Genomic DNA, 20,919 nt, shown 5'->3' on the forward strand with positions numbered 1-20,919 from the left:
CATAATAATAATTACAGAGAGTTATTTGATAAACATGTCTAACGTTTTAATGATGCCAAAGACACGACACAGCTGATTCAAATAATTAACATCAAGCTTTGATAATTCTAGTCAGCTATGTATTGCTAGGGCGACAACCAAAATGTGCACCCCTTGGGGTCCCCAGGACCGAGTCAGGGAATCGCTGACCTAGATTATCTAGAGTATGGTGTCACACCTTTAAAGACAGACTAAAAACACACCAGGGGGCGCCACCTTACTCACAAAATGGTCCCACATAATTACTATAATTTTATTTGAAATGTGAATATTTGGGTTATAATTTTGTTAACTACTTCTGTAGGTTTTATGAATACACAGCATAGGTTTTCATTTTTGATTTTATTAGTTTAAAATGCTATCTTCCAGATACCTTTTATATTTATGCTTGTAAGCACTGGATCCTGTATTGCATGTGGTAGAGCAGAGTACAGAACAGGTGATGAATGCTGTCCTATGTGTTCTCCAGGTAAGGACCAGCTCTGTATACTATATGGATTATTATGAAGAAAATACATTTCAATACCAATCAATCCATGACACTCACCTTCTATCCCACAGGAAACCGGGTACAGAATTTATAAATACTTCCTGTGTCCCCTGTACCGACTCCACTTTCCTTGATGAACCCAATGGTCTTACGGCATGCATACCGTGTACAAACTGTGACCCAGGCTTTGGTATGACGGTAATGCAGCCATGTACACCTTCATCAGACACTGTCTGTGAAACACTGGATGGGTTCTACTGTCTAGACCCAACTAAGGATGGTTGTAGAGCAGCCCAGAGACACAGCAGCTGTAAACCTGCTCAATACATCAGCCACACAGGTATGTCTTCATGCAAATCTTCCATTGACATCAGTACATGATTTATGCAATCGTGAGTTAAGCACATCTCAAGTTAGGATCCTTAATGAGTTTCACCCTGTGTTGGTGCAGGAACAACATCTACAGATAGTGTGTGTTCTGACTGTACTGGTGATACCTATTCAGATGGATCATTTACATCCTGCCAGACACACACACAGTAAGTATGGCTCATGTATAATGGTTATTTCCCTCAAAATATAAGCTAAATACTACAATATTAACATAGAAATGTGAAACTGAAAGTTGGATGACCAAATTTTTGATTATCAGTGGTCTATTTCTCTTATTATAGATGTGATACCTTGAAGCGTCAGCAAATTAAACCTGGTAGGAGGGAATATTTTTAATTAATTGCCTAGATCAGGGATGGGCAACACCCCCGCCACTCACATACAGACACATTGTGAGCAACATATTTTATCCTCCTCTTGACACCGGAGAGACATTTAAGTTTTAGGGCGTAGAGAAAATGTTGCAGTTTTAAAGCAAGTTTGCTGTAATTCTGCACATTTTGCCATGGGTCAGAGGGAAATGTTTGCAGTTTTTAATATGATATCTGAGTGAGACTAACAAATTCAATGAGGTTCCCCTGGCCGGTAATTCGACCATGTTAAGTTTAGATAGCTGGTCACTAAACTAACTTAGATATCTGAAAATGTTTTGCTGACACAAGAGGAACTGAGAGAAACTGCTGATGCACAACCAAATGTTGAAATTGCATCTTGTGTGTTCTACTATTCTAACTTACAACAGTAAGTGACTGAGTTTAAAAAATAAATAAAAAGCATGCGGGCCGCCTGTTGGCCATCCCTGGCCTAGATGAACAGTGAGAAATACCCCGTTTTTGTCAATTCTGACAATATCACTGCCTACTGGTCATATGACGATATTGATTATTTTGTCTCAACGCTAATGCTTGGATTTCTACAGAGACATAAAGGCCTACAAATGCCTATAGAGGTATGTTAATGTGCACCCCCCTGTATTTTATATCATACTCACTGTGGCAAGGAGATAGATGACAGAAATTGTTCTGTTATTTCTATTGACTCGAGGGTTCCACTTTTTATGTTTTATTGAGTTGAGGTTTAATTTGAAGGAATCAGACACCGAGGGACCGAATGCTGTTTCTGGGAACAAGAACAGGTAAATGTTTTGTTAACAAATGTACAGAATGGTATGCATGAGTTCTCATGAACTTCAGCCAGAATATGTATGATTTAGTACTTTTCATCTTTTTCATGTAAACTTGGCATGTTATTAATATTATCCTTACCAGATTCATGCCCCTAGGACATTCTTTACAACAATCCAGTCTGAGGTTCATTGGCCTGAGATGTAGTGGACAGAAACTATGACCTTGATACATGGCCTGAAACCCTAAAACACAATTTTTGGAAGATGGTGCAGGATACAATTGCATTTTGGAGCAATTGTCCTTAAACTGAGGAAATCTACAGATGATCCCACAACATCCCCATGGAACTTGTTCTTCTGGTGATGGTGTACTGTAGATTCTGTTGATACAAACTGTGTGTAACAGTACTCTTCTTGCGTTGTGTACAATAAATCATCGACACGAACTCCAATTTGTAGCACCAGTCATGGAGATTTATTCTGATAGGGAACAGCATAAAATTGCACGGCTCACCATTCAACTCTGCACTCACGCACTGTACAAAATATACAACCCCCCCACCAGACACAGTAAGTTGCTAGCTAGTATTAGCTGGAATTCTCTACAACAAAATGCACAACAAATATTCACCAAAAAACGCTACATCGTATGTGTGGTGTTCTAATAACATTTACAAACAAATGTATTAAATCATCACTTGGGAGTATAAAAATCACTTTTGACGTACAGTGCTTTGCAACCAACAACTTACCGCTGGTTTGGTGCTTGTTCACTGGGATGATTCTTACTGAAACATCCTCCCTCGTAAGCAAGACCCGCAAACCAGCCAATAAATTGCCATGTTGAGTAGGTGAAGGCAAGACAAAACCAAAACCAAAAACCCATTGGCTTAACAATAAAGTAGCAAGGGGAAATCACCAATATAACCCTGTTACATGTGCAAAGGACCTTTGAATAACATGTCCTTGACACTGGTTTGGGAAAAATGGATTTGTTGTGTGACCATGGATTTGTATAATCCCATTCCCCACAGAGGCAATGGTGCAAAGTGGGGGCCATGTCCTGTGTGTGACCCTGATGCATCACAATGGGACTCCAATTAATAATACACACTTCATGACTTTTCTTACAGTCCATGATTGTATAGTTCCATTGCTTTTGACGCACATTTTGTACACATTGTATTATAGTGTTTAGCCGATTATTCACGTAATACAGATTTTGCATTGGTCATGGGTTGTGCTTGTTTCACCAGCCATCAGTGCTCAGTCTCTCTGATGTATGTTTTTTTCTGTGTAAATATAGTGGCAAATCCATTGTCCCCTCTTGGGATTAATAGAGGAGCTGCAGTAAAATGTTATGTTCAAGTGTTCCAATGACCTTATATTGTAAACATGTATTAAAGCAAAATGTGAACTGCAAGAATGTGAGTGGGCCAGTTAAATTTATTTGTATAATGTACCTCCTAATATTTCAGACCTATTATAGACTAAATTCAATGGTTTTCAGTTATACTTCAGGGAATATATGCGTTTTCTAAGAATTTGAACGGGCCAATACGTCATATCCGGTTACATATGTGAACGCATCCCGCTTGCTAAACAAGAGGCACAGATATTTGACTAATAATAGTGTTTTAAAAGCATATGTGACATATAATTGTTGGCTAGTATCAGTATTAATGTATCGTCACAACGTTCTGACGTCTTTATCAAGTGAAAATGATATGCCTTGCGTCTGCACAGTATTTCCTTATTGGTAAGTTAGCTGGTTTACCTAACTAGCTACATTTAGGTTTTACAGAATTGTGATAAAAATGGGCGTCCTGCTATATCAAATAGTCCAACTATCACATTTCAGATTGAATCAGCAAACTTGAGTTGACGATGCTAGCTAGGTAGCTAGCAACTTAATTTACATCCACCACACCCATGTGCATGTTGCCAAAGTAATAAGACGTATGCTAGCTATGTTGAAACCAACGCAAATGCTTTCATCTGAGTTTAATGAATCCTTCCTTGCCAAACAGTTGCACCACATAACAATTTATATTTGGTAGCACTAACCCTTAGAATAGTCTGCATGTATAGTTAGCTACAACAATCTGTTTTACGACATTAGCTAGACAATGAGAAGAAAAACATCAAGGTTGGGGGAGCAGCGGAAGTGATGCACACATTGAGTTTCAATCTGATGACGGACATAAAATCCCCAATGATGATTAAATTAACGTTTTATGGATTTAGATTATTATTATTTTTTTAATCAGACTTACTTTGGTTAGTCTAGCGTACTCATCTGACGTGGTTACAGTATTTCGGAGCCGAAATGAATTGCGCATCCTGCTACGGTAGGCTACATGGTCAAGGTTTGTGGAGCTTGGATTTTTTACTTTTTTATTTTTAAAAACCACTCCCCTGACTCGAAGTCCATAGAGGGATGTTGTCTTAAGTCAGTCTGACAGTCGTTGGCATCCGGCCACTATCTTGTAGATATCCACTTAGGGGAAGACACAAAGTTATAATTTGTTTTCATTACAAGTTCCTGACTGTTATTTTCAACTCCAATGTCATTGTTAAGGGCATGGCAATTAAGGAGTTGTCAAGAGAGAACCTAGCCTATGCATCTTTTTTGTCTGTTTCAGGTTTGAATTTTATGCATGTATTTGGAAGCGATTGTGGTCCAGCAGAATACAAAAAGGTTGATGGGCAGTGCTGCCCAATGTGTGGTAAAGGTAATGTTAATTTATGCATTAACTTTTTCAATGTTGTTGAATTGCACATTACCAGTAAACAAGGGGCAGGCACATTTCTACAGGTAGCCTACAATATCTCACACACTACAGTGTTTTCGGAGGCCTTATGCAGTAAATGGGAGGCATTGTCTGTGTCCGAAGACCCATACTAGCGTACTACATGCTTAAACTGCATACTATGTACTCATCGTCACATACTATTTAGCACGTATCGTTTAGTAAAAAGTATGCCACAGCACAGTAGCGGCTCCTGACTGCGTTCCAGTTCCATTCATTTCTCTAAACTCTGACTACAATGTAGTGATAGTCTGCCTATAACCAGCCTGAGTAGGCCTATCACACTGAGCCTATACCGTAGCCAATAAAGTCTATCCTATTTAAAGAGGACAGAAACAGATAGTTTGGTTCCATTTCAACATATTTATTAATGAAATCAAAGTGCTGTAACATATATAAATTAAATGAAATAGCCTAGTACACACATCAAAACTTTTCAAATGTTCAAATAAAAAGGTATTGCACAGAAAAACGTGGACAGTCGGGTGCATCGCAAATTCAGAACCGCTGGACAGCAACATAATAAACTAAAGTACTGATATTTGGGAACGAGATAAGAATGACCGCTATGGCTTGATCCATAACTTAAATAATTCAAAAGGTAGCCTAGATTACAAAACTAAAACAATCCGTTCAAATCAAAAGGCCTGATTAACATGACATCAATAACGCAGCCACATCCCGAGTCCCCGGTGCTGACACACTCAGAAATCAAAAGTTGATTTAGTATTTAGTTTAAAAGGGCTGACTTTTAAATGAGAGAACAGAAATCTACTTTGGGTAAAAAACTAAAAAAGACCAGGATGTAATACTCATGATCATTTTAAGGAGAACAAAAACTACTTAGGCTACATTCAAACACCACGGCAGAAGTTTCTCTATTCGGCATTTTCCCATTTAAAGGGTCACTTATCCAAATTTTAACATTATATTTACTATCTCCAGAACCATGCCAGTATGTAGTGAAAAAGATAGAAGATCAGGTCCTAAGAAAACAACCCCCTTGGATGTCACCGGGCCCCCCCCCCAAATTTTTTTTTTTTAATGATGCAGAGAGCTGTGTTCTATGAAACACTGGTTCTGTCCGAATACCCATACTTGCGTCTTAAATAGTCGGCCATCTGAGTATGCGAAAAAGGAACGTTTTATAGTATGTGATATTTTAAAAAATCAAGTATAGTTTAAATGGACATATGTCACTCATTTCGGCTTTGACAACATCTGATCAATTAAATATGGGGATACCCTACTGAAATCAACAAAGTGCAGTTAACATGTTTTTATAGGAGATTAATTTTAGAAAATCGAGTATGGTTTAAATGCCAGGATGTTATACTCTTCTAGTAGAATTCGATGCACACTTTTCCATAGTGCATTGGAAGAGGTGGGCTGTGAGTTCTCTTCAAATAGCCAAACAACAAGACTAGGCTACTTAAAGAAAATGTGTAACGTCTTAATAAGTTAAGACATGTTATTTTCTATGATTAGGCTTGGTGGTCCGCAGAGATTGTACAATAGACTCCAGCACATCTTGCATACCCTGTATCAGAGGGACCTTCATGAACGAGGCCAATGGTCTAACCAAGTGCTTTCCCTGCACTCCCTGTGACCCAGGTACATTTACATTTCTTCCAAACCTTCCCATCTTTCCTTTTAGCAGTACACATCATCCCCTTTTCACTGCTGAGCTGAGTTGTATGGCACTGGCTTGGTTCTGCATCCACCAACTGGAAAGTAAAATAGAAAATATCTGAGCCAGTGTCTTACGTTTCAGGTCACCACAATAGTGTGAAAAGGGTATGAGGTGCCTTCTCATAAGTAGTCCTCTGACTGAAATGAATCAACCCTGATATTTTCCAGGACAGGGCCTGTTCACTCAGACAGAGTGCAAACCAACAAGTAACACAGTCTGCGACGTTCTAGATGGATACTACTGTAGAAGCTACTCATCCAACTCTGAGTGTAACTTTGTAGTAGAACATACACACTGTTCACCGGGCCAGAGTACTAAATCACCTGGTAAGTATGAAGTAGAGGATAAATATCGTACAGGACATTATAATTCTGATAAATGAATATAACATGGGCTCTAGATAGCTTAGTGTTTTTCTCCTCTGGTTTCTTTTTGAAGTGAGTCATACCTCAGGTGATTTTTACTTCTCCAGCACCACAATTGTTCACTTTTGAACATGATAACAGTGTTTGTTCTCACCTTATAGGAACAAAGACAACAGATACCATGTGTGAGGAGTGTCAGCATGGATTTTACTCACAACATGGTGTGAACTGCACTGCCTGGACTGAGTAGGTCTTCGTTTGTGTTCTAGAGTTTCTTGAATTGCTTTTTTCTTTAAAAGTAATGGTGACATTGATGATATTATATTTCACTAAACAGTATCAATGCTCAGATGGCCATCTATAAATTATGTTCTGGCAACCAGATAATGGTTGACAATATAATTACAGGCTGGATTAATGGTAAATCCATTTGAATTCATTCACTTTTTGACAGCACACATTTTGATTTAAACAAAACCTTCCATACATATTTGCCCATTGTAGAATTGCTCAGAAAGTTACTTTTTGGACCTGAATGCCAAAACATTCAGGAGATAAAGGTGCTCAAAGTTGACCTGTTTTGCATACCCCACCATACCATGAGACATCTATGTCTTCATCACTGGAAAATATAAACGGTTGAGATTTGATATAAAGCTTAAACTATTTTATAATTGTTGGAAGGGAAAAAAAGTATTCTAAGAATGTTTTTTTTTATTTATTTTTTTACCTTAAATGTCCATCTAAAATCTCCTATTTTAGGTCATGAGGTTTTTGTGTTGTGCCACCATCAGTTGAGATAACATGCTCTTGAAAACAGGGTGAGTAATGTTTTGGATAATAAATGTACTAAAATAGGAATACAATTGAAATGTAAACTTTCAAATTTACATTTACATTTAAGTCATTTAGCAGACGCTCTTATCCAGAGCGACTTACAAATTGGTGCATTCACCTTATGATATCCAGTGGAACAACCACTTTACAATAGTGCATCTAAATCTTTTAAGGGGGGGGGGGGGGGGTTAGAAGGATTACTTTATCCTATCCTAGGTATTCCTTAAAGAGGTGGGGTTTCAGGTGTCTCCGGAAGGTGGTGATTGACTCCGCTGTCCTGGCGTCGTGAGGGAGCTTGTTCCACCATTGGGGTGCCAGAGCAGCGAACAGTTTTGACTGGGCTGAGCGGGAACTGTGCTTCCTCAGAGGTAGGGGGGCCAGCAGGCCAGAGGTGGATGAACGCAGTGCCCTTGTTTGGGTGTAGGGCCTGATCAGAGCCTGAAGGTATGGAGGTGCCGTTCCCTTCACAGCTCCGTAGGCAATCACCATGGTCTTGTAGCGGATGCGAGCTTCAACTGGAAGCCAGTGGAGAGAGCGGAGGAGCGGGGTGACGTGAGAGAACTTGGGAAGATAATGGTACCACAAAGATGGTTGGAGGTCCACACATCAGTGAATTTTGATTTAAATGGGAATATCTGTTTTAAATTACATAGTCAATCCTCCATAGGAAACCAATTGAATTCATAGAAATATAGATGATAGAATAAATATGACCATTTAAGTTGACATTTAACTGTGGGTGGACCGGCGGTCATCTTTGTGGTAGTAATTAGTACTCATCACTGCATTCTCTCTCATAAAGTTGGTTGGCTCTCTGATGTCACATAGGTTGATATCTTTTCCAGTGATGAAGCCATGGAGGTCTCATGGTATGGTGGGGTTTTCAAAATGGATCAAATTTGAGCACCTTTATCTCCTGAATGTTTTGTCATTCAGGTCCAAAAAGTAACTTTATAACCACTTCTTCTATAGGCAAATATGTATGGAAAGTTTATGATTAAATCAAATGGGATGCTGTCAAAACGTGATTGAATTGAAATGGATTTACCATTAATCCATATAAAACCTGACATTACAATATGCTGTAGTTGACCTGCATAATAAAATAAGTGTTTGTGTTTCTTACTCTGCAGTTGTGCAGCAATGGGACGCGTCAAGACAGAAGATGGAAATTCTAGACAAGATGTTATTTGTAACAAAGTGCCACCAAGGAGCCATACCACTCTAATAGCTCCAATATTATTATTATTATTATTATTAGTAGCTGTACTGTTTTGTTTCTACCTGGCAAGAGGTTGGTCCTTTGTTTATTTAACTTTATTTCTCTTTTAAATGAGTCATTTCTTTAAAGGCATGTAATTGTCATGTAACTTGCTACTCTAATACATACACATGCAATTCATGGTGAGTTGTCTTTACCCTACTAATCTGATTACTCTTGTGTTTTCAGCTAAACGTAAGAAAGGTCAGTCTCTATTTATTTGCATTAATACCTTCCTCACTACGTTAAATAGTTTGTTTTGCCTCTTAATATAACTCTTTTTACTAAAGTTTCAGAGATTGATGAGATCTGTAAGGTAAGACATTTTAAACTTTTCTAGTAATTTGACGTTTTAATATAAACCCTCTTAACATTGTTATCAAATCCATTGTCAAAGTTAGTTTTTCCTTAAAAATGGTTTCTAGTGAGGGAAATTCTGTTAATTTTATGGATAAAGAATTCAATGTTGTTGTTTAGTTCGTTTTAGTTGCTATAGCGATCCTAACTTGTGTAATACATCATAGGTTCCTCAGCAAGAAACGGGACCTCAGCAAGAAACGGGACCTCTACAAGAAACGGGACCTCTACAAGAAACGGGACCTCTACAAGAAACGGGACCTCTACAAGTCACCAGTAACTCCCTGTACGTCATCCATTTAGATACAATATTTCAGACTATTATAGTAATAACTGAGTAATGCAGATGACTTTATACTAGGGATGGGACTATAACAGTATTGTGATGCTCGTTAGTATTGTGACAAGGAAACAAAACACGAAGCTGATTTAACTTTGTTAGGAAAACAGCCCTAATGTTGGAAACAAACATCATTATGTTGTCATGCAGTCACATGTATTTATATTACAAGTATAGCAGACAATATTTTACATACAGGAGGTTTTTAAAGGACCAAAGAGTTTGGTTTGCTTTTTGTTTTAATTTCTGCCCTGGAAAAAATATTTCAATACTGGTACTTTATACTATTCCTAACTAAATTATTGACTTGTTTGCTTCTTGTTTTCCAGAGTGGAAACAGCAGAGAATGTGCCTGGTGATGTTGTAACTGATGTGGACTTTCAGCATCCACTAAACTCGGATGAAGTGCCATGAATGCAGGGGCGGCAGGGTAGCCTAGTGGTTAGAGCTTTGGACTTGTAACCGAGCTGACAAGGTAAAAAATCTGTCGTTCTGCCTCTGAACAAGGCAGTTAACCCACTGTTCCTAGGCCGTCTTTGAAAATAAGAATTTGTTCTTAACTGACTTGCCTAGGTAAAAAAAAAAAATAAAATGCAGGCAGATATCCAGAAGGCTCTAAAGCTGGAGCATGCAGATACAGTACCTCCAGGGGATTACATAAATCGAGTAGTTATGAACTGCAATGCCTTTGCACCTGCATTTTGACTAATAAGAGCGCTTATGTGGACTGGACAGTTGAATACAGTGACAGAAATTGGTCATCCTTATCCACCAGTTTTTAAATCCTACCACTTCTTATATCTACCAGGACATTGTCACGTTTTACTTAAACTTTTTATATTAACAGTATCTGTGCATTTCAATATACTTTTCTAATTTCACTGTTTTGAAACCCCCAAACTGTTTGATGATTGCTTGAATAACAATTCAATTGTATTCCCATGTTTTAATACACTTGTACATTTGTCAATATTGCGAAAAATGATCAACATCAGAATACAGTGGTGCCACAGGTGCACATACAGTTGAAGTCGGAAGTTTACATACACCTTAGCCAAATACATTTAAACTCTGTTTTCACAATTCCTGACATTTAGTCCTAGTAAAAATTCCCCTGTCTTAGGTCAGTTAGGATCACCACTTTATTTTAAGAATGTGAAATGTCAGAATAATAGTAGAGAGATGGACTTTGTTCAGCTTTTATTTCATTCATCACATTCCCAGTGGGTCAGAAGTTTACATACACTCAATTAGTATTTGGTAGCATTGCCTTTAAATTGTTTAAATTGGGTCAAACGTTTCAGGTAGCCTTCCACAAGCTTCCCACAATAATTTGGGTGAATTCTGGCCCATTCCTCCTGACAGAGCTGGTGTAACTGAGTCAGGTTTGTAGGCCTCCTTGCTCGCACACACTTTTCCAGTTCTGCACACAAATTTTCCATGGGATTGAGGTCAGGGCTTTGTGATGGCCACTCCAATACCTTGACTTTGTCCTTAAGCCATTTTGCCACAACTTTGAAAATATGCTTGAGGTCAATGTCCATTTGGAAGACCCATTTGCGACCAAGCTTTAAATTCTTGACTGATGTCTTGAGATGTTGCTTCAGTATATCCACATAATTTTCCCGCCTCATGATGCCATCTATTTTGAAGTGCACCAGTCCCTCCTGCAGCAAAGCACCCCCACAACATGATGCTGCCACCCCCGTGTTTCACGGTTGGGATGGTGTTCTTCAGCTTGCAAGCATCCCCCTTTTTCCTCCAAACATAATGATGGTCATTATGGCCCAAAGGTTCTATTTTTGTTTCATCAGACCAGATGATATTTCTCCAAAAAGTATAATCTTTGTCCCCATGTGCAGTTGCAAACCGTAGTCTGGCTTTTTTATGGCGGTTTTGGAGCAGTGGCTTCTTCCTTGCTGAGTGGCCTTTCAGGTTATGTCGATATAGGACTCGTTTTACTGTGGATATAGATCCTTTTGTACCTGTTTCCTCCAGCATCTTCACAAGGTCCTTTGCTGTTCTGGGATTGATTTGCACTTTTCGCACCAAAGTACGTTCATCTTTAGGAGACAGAACGCGTCTCCTTCCTGAGCGGTATGACGGCTGCGTGGTCCCATGGTGTTTATACTTGCGTGCTATTGTTTGTACAGATGAATGTGGTACCTTCAGGCATTTGAAATTGCTCCCGAGGATGAACCAGACTTGTGGAGGTCTACAATTGTTTTTTCTGAGGTCTTGGCTGATGTCTTATGATTTTCCCATGATGTCAAGCAGAGTCACTGAGTTTGAAGGTAGGCCTTGAAATACATCCACAGGTACACCTCCAATTGACTCAAATTATGTAAATGAGCATATCAGAAGCTTCTAAAGCCATGACATTTTCTGGAATTTTCCAAGGTGTTTAAAGGCACAGTCAACTTGGTATATGTAAACGTCTGACCCACTGGAATTGTGATACAGTGAAATAGTCTGTCTGTAAACAATTGTTGGAAAAGTTACTTGTGTCATGCACAAAGTAGATGTCCTATCTGAATTTCCAAAACTATAGTTTGTTAACAAGAAATTTGTGGAGTGGTTGAAAAACGATTTTGAATGACACCAACCTAAGTCTATGTAAACTTCCGACTTCAACTGTACATGGACATACACACATGTAAATAGTGCCATACATTTCCTCAATTGTATTCAGTCGACTGATATGATTTTTGTTGTCCTTGATGTCTTTTGTTTTTGCATTGTTGTTTTTCTGTTTTCCTTTATTTTTCTCTTTTGATAATTTCTTGTTGTGGTTGGTGCATTGGGTCCCGTGTGGCTCAGTTGGTAGAGCATGGTGTTTGCCATGCCAGGGTTGTGGGTTCGATTCCCACGGGGGACCAGTACGGGGGGGGGGGGGAAGAAAAAAAAAATGTATGAAATGTATGCATTCACTACTGTAAGTCGCTCTGGATAAGAGCGTCTGCTAAATGACTAAAAACGTTAAAAAAAAAATGTTAAAAATATTATTTTTATTTTTTAGTGGGGATGGTTGAGGGGCAGCTCTCTGGGAACTGTGGGTGGGGGGATCTTAGAGGGCTGGTGGCCTGGTGGTTGAGAGCTTGGGCTGGTTTGCATCCCCGTTTTTGACCTTGTAAGAGATCTGTCGACGTGCCCTTAAGCAGGGCACTGCCTCAGAAATTGCAGCCCAAATAAATGCTTCACAGAGTTCAAGTAGCAAACATCTCAACATCAACTTTTCAGAGGAGACTGGGAATCAGGCCTTCATGGTTGAATTGCTGCAAAGAAACCACTACTAAAGGACACAAATAAGAAGAAGAGACTTGCTTGGGCCAAGAAACACGAGTAATGGACATAAGACCGCTGGAAATGTGTCCTTTGGTCTTGAGTCCGAATTGGAGATTTTTGGTTCCAACCACCGTGTCTTTGTGAGAAGCGTTGTGGATGAACGGGTGATCTCTGCATCTGTGGTTCCCACCGTAAAGCATGGAGTAGGAGCTGTTATGGTGTGGGGGTGCTTTGCTGGTGACAATGTCTGTGATTTATTTATAATTCAAGGCACATTTAACCAGCAAGGCTACCACAGCATTCTGCAACGATACGCCATGTAGTTTGGGCTTAGTCCTGCTATCGTTTGTTTTTCAACAGGACAATTACCCAACACACCTCCAGGCTGTGTAAGGGCTATTTTACCTAGAAGGAGAGTGATGGCGTGCTGCATCAGATGACATGGCTTCCACAACCCCCCGACCCCAACCCAAATGAGATGATATGGGATGAGTCGGACCGCAGTGTGAAGGAAAAGCAGCCAACAAGTGCTCAGCATATGTGGGAACTCCTTCAAGACTATTGGAAAAGCATTCCATGTAAAGCTGATTGAGAGAATGGCAAGCTGTCAAGGCAAAGGGTGGCTATTTGAAGAATCTCAAATAAAATATATTTTGATTGAACACTTTTTTTGGTTACCACATGATTCCATGTGTTATTTCATAGTTTTGATGTCTTCACTATTATTCTGCAATGTGGAAAATAGTAAAAATAAAAACCCTTGAATGAGTAGGTGTTCTAACACTTTTGACCGGTTGTGTGTGTGTGTGTGTGTGTGTGTGTGTGTGTGTGTGTGTGTGTGTGTATATACATACATATGTGTGTGTATATATATACACACACACACAGTGGTGCCTAATCTGTTGCTAGGATAGATTTCTTAAATACATAAATACAAGTTAACTGTTTCCAGTAGTAGCCTAATGGTTTGGGTCTCATAAATGAATTTACACTGTCAATCCATGAGATGGCGCACAAGTGTAACAGTTATAGCAACACTCAAGAAGATCTCTGTTCTAGTTCTCAGTCACAACCCTGGAGCTGAGAGAGAACGGACTAATCAGAACCTAATAGCTTAGTGATCAGAAGAGGTGCAGGTCGGTCTAGGTTTGGTTGTAACATTCTGATTAACGATTACCAACACTTAAATCTATATAAAAGCCCACGTTTAATATTCTCTTCAAATTCAGGCTAATTAAGAAAAGGTTATTACTAAAAATGTCACAAAGGAAAACTCAAGTGCTTTGATTAAATGTGTTAATTTCCTGAATTTGTAACAGTAATTTCATAAGGCCGATCATGGCCCTTAAAATGTAAATGACTGCCATATTTGACTTAGGTAAATGTCCTAAATCAACAGGCATTGGTGTAAAGTACTTAAGTAAAAATACTATCTTACAGAGTAGCTATAACTAACTAGCCAGCTAGCTTTGTAGCCATGGATTGTGCACCTTCCATTGTTTAGCCAAGTAGCTATCTGGTATATGTTTTCCTTTTGTTAACAGAGCAGATGAAAGCAATGTTCACCTCCAAAAATGCTGTTGTTAAATCTATATCCATACTGAAAAAGCAGTTAAGGGTGCCCATGAGGTCCCTTAACTTTTTCACTTAATTTAAGGGGGAAATTCACTTTGTCAGTTGCACAAAGCATTTTAAAGTTATTGGAACTTTAAGGCAAAATATAAGGGGGGATTAACTTAATGTGCTTTATGCAACCGGGCCATGTACTTTACTATTTATATTTTAGCCAAATTGTATGTACTTTTTACTCCAAAAGTACTCATTACATTGTGACAGGGAAATGGTCCAATTCACGCACTTATCAAGAGAAGAACATCCCTGGTCATCCCAATGTCCTCTGGAGGACTCACTAAACACGCATGCTTATTGTAAATTATGTCTGAGTGTTGGAGTGTGCCCTGGTTATCCGTAAATTACTATAATTGTTTTAATTGGGCTTTCTGGTTTGCTTAATATAAGGAAATTGAAATTATTTATACTTTTTCTTTTGATACAAATATTTTTTTTTTGTTACTTTTACTCAAGTAGTATTTTACTGGGTGACTTTCACTTTTACTTGAGTCATTTTCTATTTAGGTAATGTTACTTTTACCCAACACTGTCAACAGGTGATTTGGGCCGGGCCAGCCAGCCCTGGCAGTGCGTTTTCTCCGCCCCCTACGGTCGGTAACCATAGCGAGCCCCATATCACCGGAGACGCTCGTGTCCAGAATTACGAATATAAAACGTTGCGTGGGAATTCCATGCGAGGCTACCAGGTAGTAAGACATTTCATGTTTGACACGTCGCATAACATTACAGTTTCTATCGAGAGGTCAATCCAAAATGTTCCATGGAAACCTTTATCTTCAAGTGAGGCCTGTTGATACAGGTTTGTTTAGTTGTCTGGTAGTTCCCATCCTGGATTACAATGCCTTCTAGATACGGATCCCTGGTGGACCAGGGCTCAGAGTGCGTGACAATTAAAGCGCACTACAGCGGGTGAGTATTTGGCAAGTCGGTTATGAGGATTGCATTTGCAACATTCGACTCATAAGAAAGTAACAAGTCGTTTTTTTTGTAGTCGTTCAATCGTTTCCCGAGCCATACCTCGTACTGGCTCCATGGTGTCTTAATCAGCATAGGAATGCTGTCAGACCCTAGTGCAGCTGTAAGCAAGAGGGTCGGATCTGCTGGCTACCTTTGCTTCAGCCTTTATAAATTGTAGTTCGTTATAAGTGTGATCATCCCACCTTGCCTTTGAGCTACCTAATGCCCTAGGCTACAATAACTATTTCGCACCTAGGATTTATTTAATTCACAACATTGTTATTCCATCTGTGACAGTGATACTTATGTCAGTGTAAATCCGTTTTGAAACGAGCATATGCTAAACTAGAAAGTGTTCTGCTAGCCATACTGTAGTACTTAAACGGACTGTAGTACTTAAACGGTTGTCAATGGGGAATTCGAACTCTAACCAATCCACAGGTGGGTTACAGTCGTCGTCCGTAGGCCGTCATTGTAAATTAGAATTTGTTCTTAACTGACTTGCCCAGTTAAATAAAGATTCAATTGAAAAAATAAAATCAACAAATGACGCAGTTTCTCGTACTTTTTCATCTAGAAGACTGCCAACTTCCACTCACAATCTTCTCGGTGTAAAAGTTGGCATAGTAGGATTTAAAGACCGTTACATCTGATGCTTTGTTGAAAGTGACAACCTACAGCGTGATATTTGCAATGATTTCTGAAGCATCTATTTAGCCTAATACAGGGTTTATAATGGCTTCATAAAGCCTTAAAAGTTAGAGTTTCTTAAATGTTGAACTGGCTGGATGGGACCAAGTGCCATTATATAATAAATGGCAATGGGGATATGGGACAGTGACAAGGGTGTGTGTGCACATACAAGTACAGAGTTGGACAACCCTGTTTGACCTCTTCACGTAATGGTCATATTGGAGTGATCCTCGCTATATGAGCAACATTACAATTCCCGCCAAGTGGGTTAACCCTATTGGCGCAATGCGTAGAGTGTTTTTGCCTTTAATGCCAGCGACCTGGGTTTGCTTCACTGCCCCCCTGTTCGCTACATTGGTGTCAGAAGTAGGATGGTGGCTATGAGGCCGTTGGAACGCACAGCCCGGACGTGTGAGAGGACCATGTAGTCGAGTTAATCCTATTGGCGCGATGCGGGTCGCGCCGTTCACTACAATATTATCAGAATGTCATGGACATACCATTTTTGATAGGCTGATAAGACATTTCTTATTCACCTCAGGCCTAATCATTACAAAACACATTCAGGGACTTAGTCTGCCATGTGTATTCAACTACATTGCATAATTCAGGTTCATAAGTTGCTTCCTTGAATCAGTGTCACTGGAGAATCATCGTCACATTCCAGGATTGCACAATTGCGTTGATATCGGTGCTTTTATTGTAGGTGGCTGATGCTATTATTTAACCAACGTGTGCGTGTGTCAGGTGTTGCTGGGACGGGCAGTCAAACAAATCTGGGCCTGGCTGTTGACATAACAGTAAGAGGGAGCATACTAGTTTGCTCCATGCAAAAGGAGGCTTGTAGGTAGATTTAAGGCTTGGTGGTTTCGAGGTTGAGGGCTGCAGTGGTCATAATAATGGTGAACGACGATGCCACTGAATAACTTGGCAATAATTCCTGTCAGAATAAGATGCGGTCTCATATATGGCCAAACACCAGTGTTCCGTATTCACAAAGCGTCTCAGACTAGGAGTGCTGATCTAGTGTCAGGTTTTGCCTTTACAATAATAATGAACAAGAGCTGATTCATTGATCCCAGACCAGTGCTCCTATGAGATGTACTGTGAAAAGGGGTCCATATTCTCTTCTGCATTCTGTAGATGAACCCTGGAGGCTATATTCTTTATAACATGTTTTTGGTTGCTGAAACAAACAAATGATGCCTTTTAATTGTCTTAGGGTAAAAATATGCAAATTTTCAGTCTAGAGGTTGTCCGATTTGAATGAATGCGACGCAAATGTTATTGACGGGCTGCAACCTTGTGATAAGGACGCTCCTTCAATGTAAAGTCCTGATCAGTCACACTACAGAGGATGGGAGTCGAGCCAAGCGCAGGATATACTTGGATGTTTGATAAGCTGTTTTTGAATATGCAAAATGTCAGCCTCCTTGATTTGCGGAGGCTCTGAAGATCCCACCCCATCCTAAACAAATCATTGTGCCAAAAAGAGAGGCAGGGAAGATGACAGCATCCCTGTATGGCCTAGGCTAGCGGGCTGGCGCTATACAATAACTTAGCATTACTCAATTGGCTTATTAAACAGACCTGCTGTGCATTGAAAGGTACTATGTCCAGACTCTCTGAATGTTTGAAGGGAATAACTTAACACTATATATACAAAAGTATGTGGCCAGTCCGTCAAAGTAGTGGTTACGGCTATTTCAGCCACACCCGTTGCTGACAGGTGTATAAAATCGAGCACACAGCCATGCAATCGCCATAGACAAACATTGGCAGTAGAATGGCCTTACTGAAGAGCTCAGTGACTTTCAGTGTGACACTGTTATAGGATGCCACTTTTCCAACAAGTCAGTTTGTAAAATTTCTGCCCTGCTAAAGCTGCCCCAGTCAACTGTTAGTGCTGTTATTGTGAAGTGGAAACGTCTAGGAGCAACAACGCCTCAGCCGCTAAGTGGTCGGCCACACAAGCTCACAGAATGGGACCGTCAAGTGCTGAAGAGCGTAAAAATAGTCTGTCCTCGGTTGCAACAATCATTACCGAGTTCCAAACTGCCTCTGGAAGCAACGGCAGCACAATAACTGTTTGTCGGGAGCTTCATGAAATGGGTTTCCATGGCCGAGCAGCCGCACACAAGCCTAAGATCTCCATGCGCAATGTCAAGTGTTGTGGTGTAAAGCTCGCCGCCATTGGACTCTGGAGTAGTGGAAATGCGTTCTCTGGTGATTAATCACGCTTCACCATCTGGCATTCTGATGGATGAATCTGTGTTTGGCGGATTCCAGGAGAACGCTACCTGCCCGAATGCATAGTGCCAACTGTAATGTTTGGTGGAGGAGGAATCATGGCCTGGGGCTGTTTTTCCATGGTTCAGGTTCCATGGTTCAGTTCCAGTGAAAGTAAATCTTAACGCTACAGCATACAATAACATTCTATATGATTCTGTGCTTCCAACTTTGTGGCAACAGTTTGGGGATGGCCCTTTCCTGTTTCAGCATGACAATGCCCCTGTGCATGAAGCGAGGTCCATACAGAAATTGTTTGTTGAGATCAGTGTGGAAGAACTTGACTGGCCTGCACAGAGCCCTGACCTTAACCCCATTGAACACCTTTGGGATGAAGCGGAACGTCGACTGCGAGCCAGGCCTAATCGCCCAACATCAGTGCCCAACCTCACTAATGCTGTTGTGGCTGAATGGAAGCAAGTCCCCGCAGCAATGTTCCAACATCTATTGGAAAGCCTTCCTAGATGAGTGGAGGCTGTTATACCAGTAAAGGGGGGACCAACTCCATATTAAAGCCAATGATTTTGGAATGAGATATTTAACGAGCAGGTGTCCACATACTTTTGGTCATATAGTGTATTTCTCTGTTGATGACTGAATGCTTTGAGTGTTGTTTTTCACACAGCCCTCTCTTTTGCCCATTGTATTTACTTTGTGTATCACATCGACCTTACAAACCCGCAAATTAACATGAATAATGAAGTGTCCATGCACAGGTAGGAAGTGCTTTTCAAGGTTTGAAGATTACAGCTCGACAGTGCCTAGTTATGCAATGGATATGATGGAGTCTGTGCTAATGTGGGGGAGTTGACTTAGGTAGAATTTGAATACTCGGAATTGCATCAGCCCTCTTTCTGAGCTCTATGGATGCATTGGTAATTCCCCAATTCTAAACATATTTAAAGGGGTGGGGGAGGTAATATTGTGTGGCCTTGGTGGGCTGAGTGTCCATTTGCTGACAGCCTAATTCTTTCAGTTGCCTAGCAACCCATTATGAGCAGCCATATTAGTTCTCCTTAAAGGGATAGTTCACACTGAAGTCAAAATTAAAAGGGAAGATGGGGCCCATGTAATCTATTTACATGGTGACTATCTTTAATTCCAGTTTTGTAGCCTGTAGATGTCTCCTAATGCATGTAGGAACTATAACCACAGATTGTGTGGTATATGGTTTCAGCTTTACTCTAGACCACCTTTTAAGGTATAAAAAAAGTATTTGATTTCAGGTGAACTGTCCCTTTAACTCAGTGGGCTCTCATGTGCAGAGGAGCTGTCTGAGACGGTGTCTAAGTAGTGAGACATGCAGTGAGTCTCTACCTGCTCTTAGAGATTCCCATGGGCTTTGATTTGTCATAGTGAGTCATTTCCTACCTCGCTCACTGCCAGGCTTTTGGGATTTTTTTCAGGCATAGGATAATGCTTTGACTTTCCTGACGTTTGACTTAGCATTTTTCTAAGAGATGATGCACACTATACATTGAGTATACAAACATTAAGAATACCTGCTCTTTTCATGACATAGACTGACCAGGTGAATGCAGGTGAAGGCTGTGATCCCTTACTGATGTTACTTGTTAAATCCACTTCAATCAGTGTATGAATGGGAGGAGACCGGTTAAAGAAGGATTTTTCAGCCTTGAGACAATTGAGACATGACTTGTATGTGTGCTATTCAGAGGGTGAAGTGGCAAGACAAAAGATTGAAGTGCCTTTGAACCAGTGGATGCTGGTGTTCCTAATGTTTGGTATGATCAGATACATGTTCACGTAGTTACATCGAAGTGCCTATGAAGTCACGCTAAAGAGTGGTCCCAAAGTAAGAGTTTACATGGGACATGTGTATGACATTCAAGTCCCGTGTTGTTCAGTTTGTACAGCATGGTGTTTGCAACGCTAGGGTTGTGGGTTCCATTCCCATGGGGGACCAGAATGAAAAAAGTATGAAAATGTATGCACTCCCTACTGTAAGTTGCTGTGGGTAAGAGTGTCTGCTAAATGACTGTAAATGTAAAAATGTAAGTATATCAGTTCATACCTGCTGTATCCTGTGCACGTGACAAATATACTCTGATTTTACTTTTACAATGATGGATCAATAGGTTAATGGATACCTATCATGAGAAGTACCCACAACCCTATTCATTAAGTTCTTACAAGGCATTAGGCTCTGAATTAGCTACAGATTGTAACACCAGATAATGTGATTTAACCAAACATTGGCATGCTGCTTCGAAGTACACTGCTTAGTGATTTCGACGCATGCCTCAGAGCTCCGGTATGAGCTCTTGGTCTGATTCCAAAATGACTGCTGTGTTTTGTGCTACTTTGCATGAGGACGAAAAGGACCAT

At 40.1% G+C, this 20,919-nt stretch overlaps 2 protein-coding genes and 1 long non-coding RNA gene across 5 annotated transcripts in view; all 3 read left to right on the forward strand.

Moving 5' to 3' along the window:
- Window positions 1-921: 921 nt before the first annotated feature.
- On the forward strand, window positions 922-3,474 carry LOC123727363 (uncharacterized). Its single transcript, XR_006759342.2, has 2 exons — window positions 922-2,057; window positions 2,191-3,474. It is a non-coding gene; the product is annotated as an uncharacterized LOC123727363 (long non-coding RNA).
- A 118-nt stretch (window positions 3,475-3,592) lies between these two features.
- On the forward strand, window positions 3,593-13,768 carry LOC106572816 (tumor necrosis factor receptor superfamily member 5). Of its 3 annotated transcripts, XR_014380724.1 has the most exons (11): window positions 3,869-4,417; window positions 4,694-4,783; window positions 6,350-6,475; window positions 6,722-6,880; window positions 7,081-7,165; window positions 8,890-9,050; window positions 9,207-9,221; window positions 9,308-9,333; window positions 9,542-9,660; window positions 10,044-10,189; window positions 13,360-13,768. XR_014380724.1 is itself a non-coding variant. In XM_014147320.3 (10 exons), the coding sequence occupies exons 1-10, from the start codon at window positions 3,771-3,773 to the stop codon at window positions 10,126-10,128; spliced, it is 903 nt and encodes a 300-aa protein (XP_014002795.3). In that variant the 5' UTR covers window positions 3,593-3,770; the 3' UTR covers window positions 10,129-13,768. The 3 variants fall into 3 exon arrangements, 2 of the variants coding, with proteins under 2 accessions (XP_014002795.3, XP_014002794.3); XM_014147320.3 differs by lacking the exon at window positions 3,869-4,417 and adding an exon at window positions 3,593-3,807 and having other exon boundaries at window positions 10,044-13,768; XM_014147319.3 differs by having other exon boundaries at window positions 10,044-13,768.
- Window positions 13,769-15,119: 1,351 nt separating this feature from the next.
- The window catches only part of LOC106572815 (protein kinase C zeta type), a 189,546-nt gene continuing 183,746 nt past the window's right edge, over window positions 15,120-20,919 (forward strand). The window contains exon 1 of the mRNA XM_014147311.3: window positions 15,120-15,540. Within this exon, the coding sequence (XP_014002786.1) occupies window positions 15,470-15,540 (71 nt within the window). The 5' untranslated portion in view covers window positions 15,120-15,469. The remainder of the gene's footprint in view (window positions 15,541-20,919) is intronic.

Source organism: Salmo salar, chromosome 15, assembly GCF_965601325.2.
Source record: "Salmo salar chromosome 15, fSalSal1, whole genome shotgun sequence".
Classification (NCBI taxonomy): Eukaryota; Metazoa; Chordata; class Actinopteri; order Salmoniformes; family Salmonidae; genus Salmo; species Salmo salar.

What these genes read in the sequence shown, in the direction of transcription:
- LOC106572816 (XM_014147319.3), top strand. Translation starts at nt 4,378, where the DNA reads ATGAATTGCGCATCCTGCTACGGTAGGCTACATGGTCAAG. An exon ending in CGGTAGGCTACATGGTCAAG is followed by an intron (nt 4,418 to 4,693) that starts GTTTGTGGAGCT and finishes TGTCTGTTTCAG; the next exon opens with GTTTGAATTTTATGCATGTA. An exon ending in CAAGTCACCAGTAACTCCCT is followed by an intron (nt 9,661 to 10,043) that starts GTACGTCATCCA and finishes CTTGTTTTCCAG; the next exon opens with AGTGGAAACAGCAGAGAATG.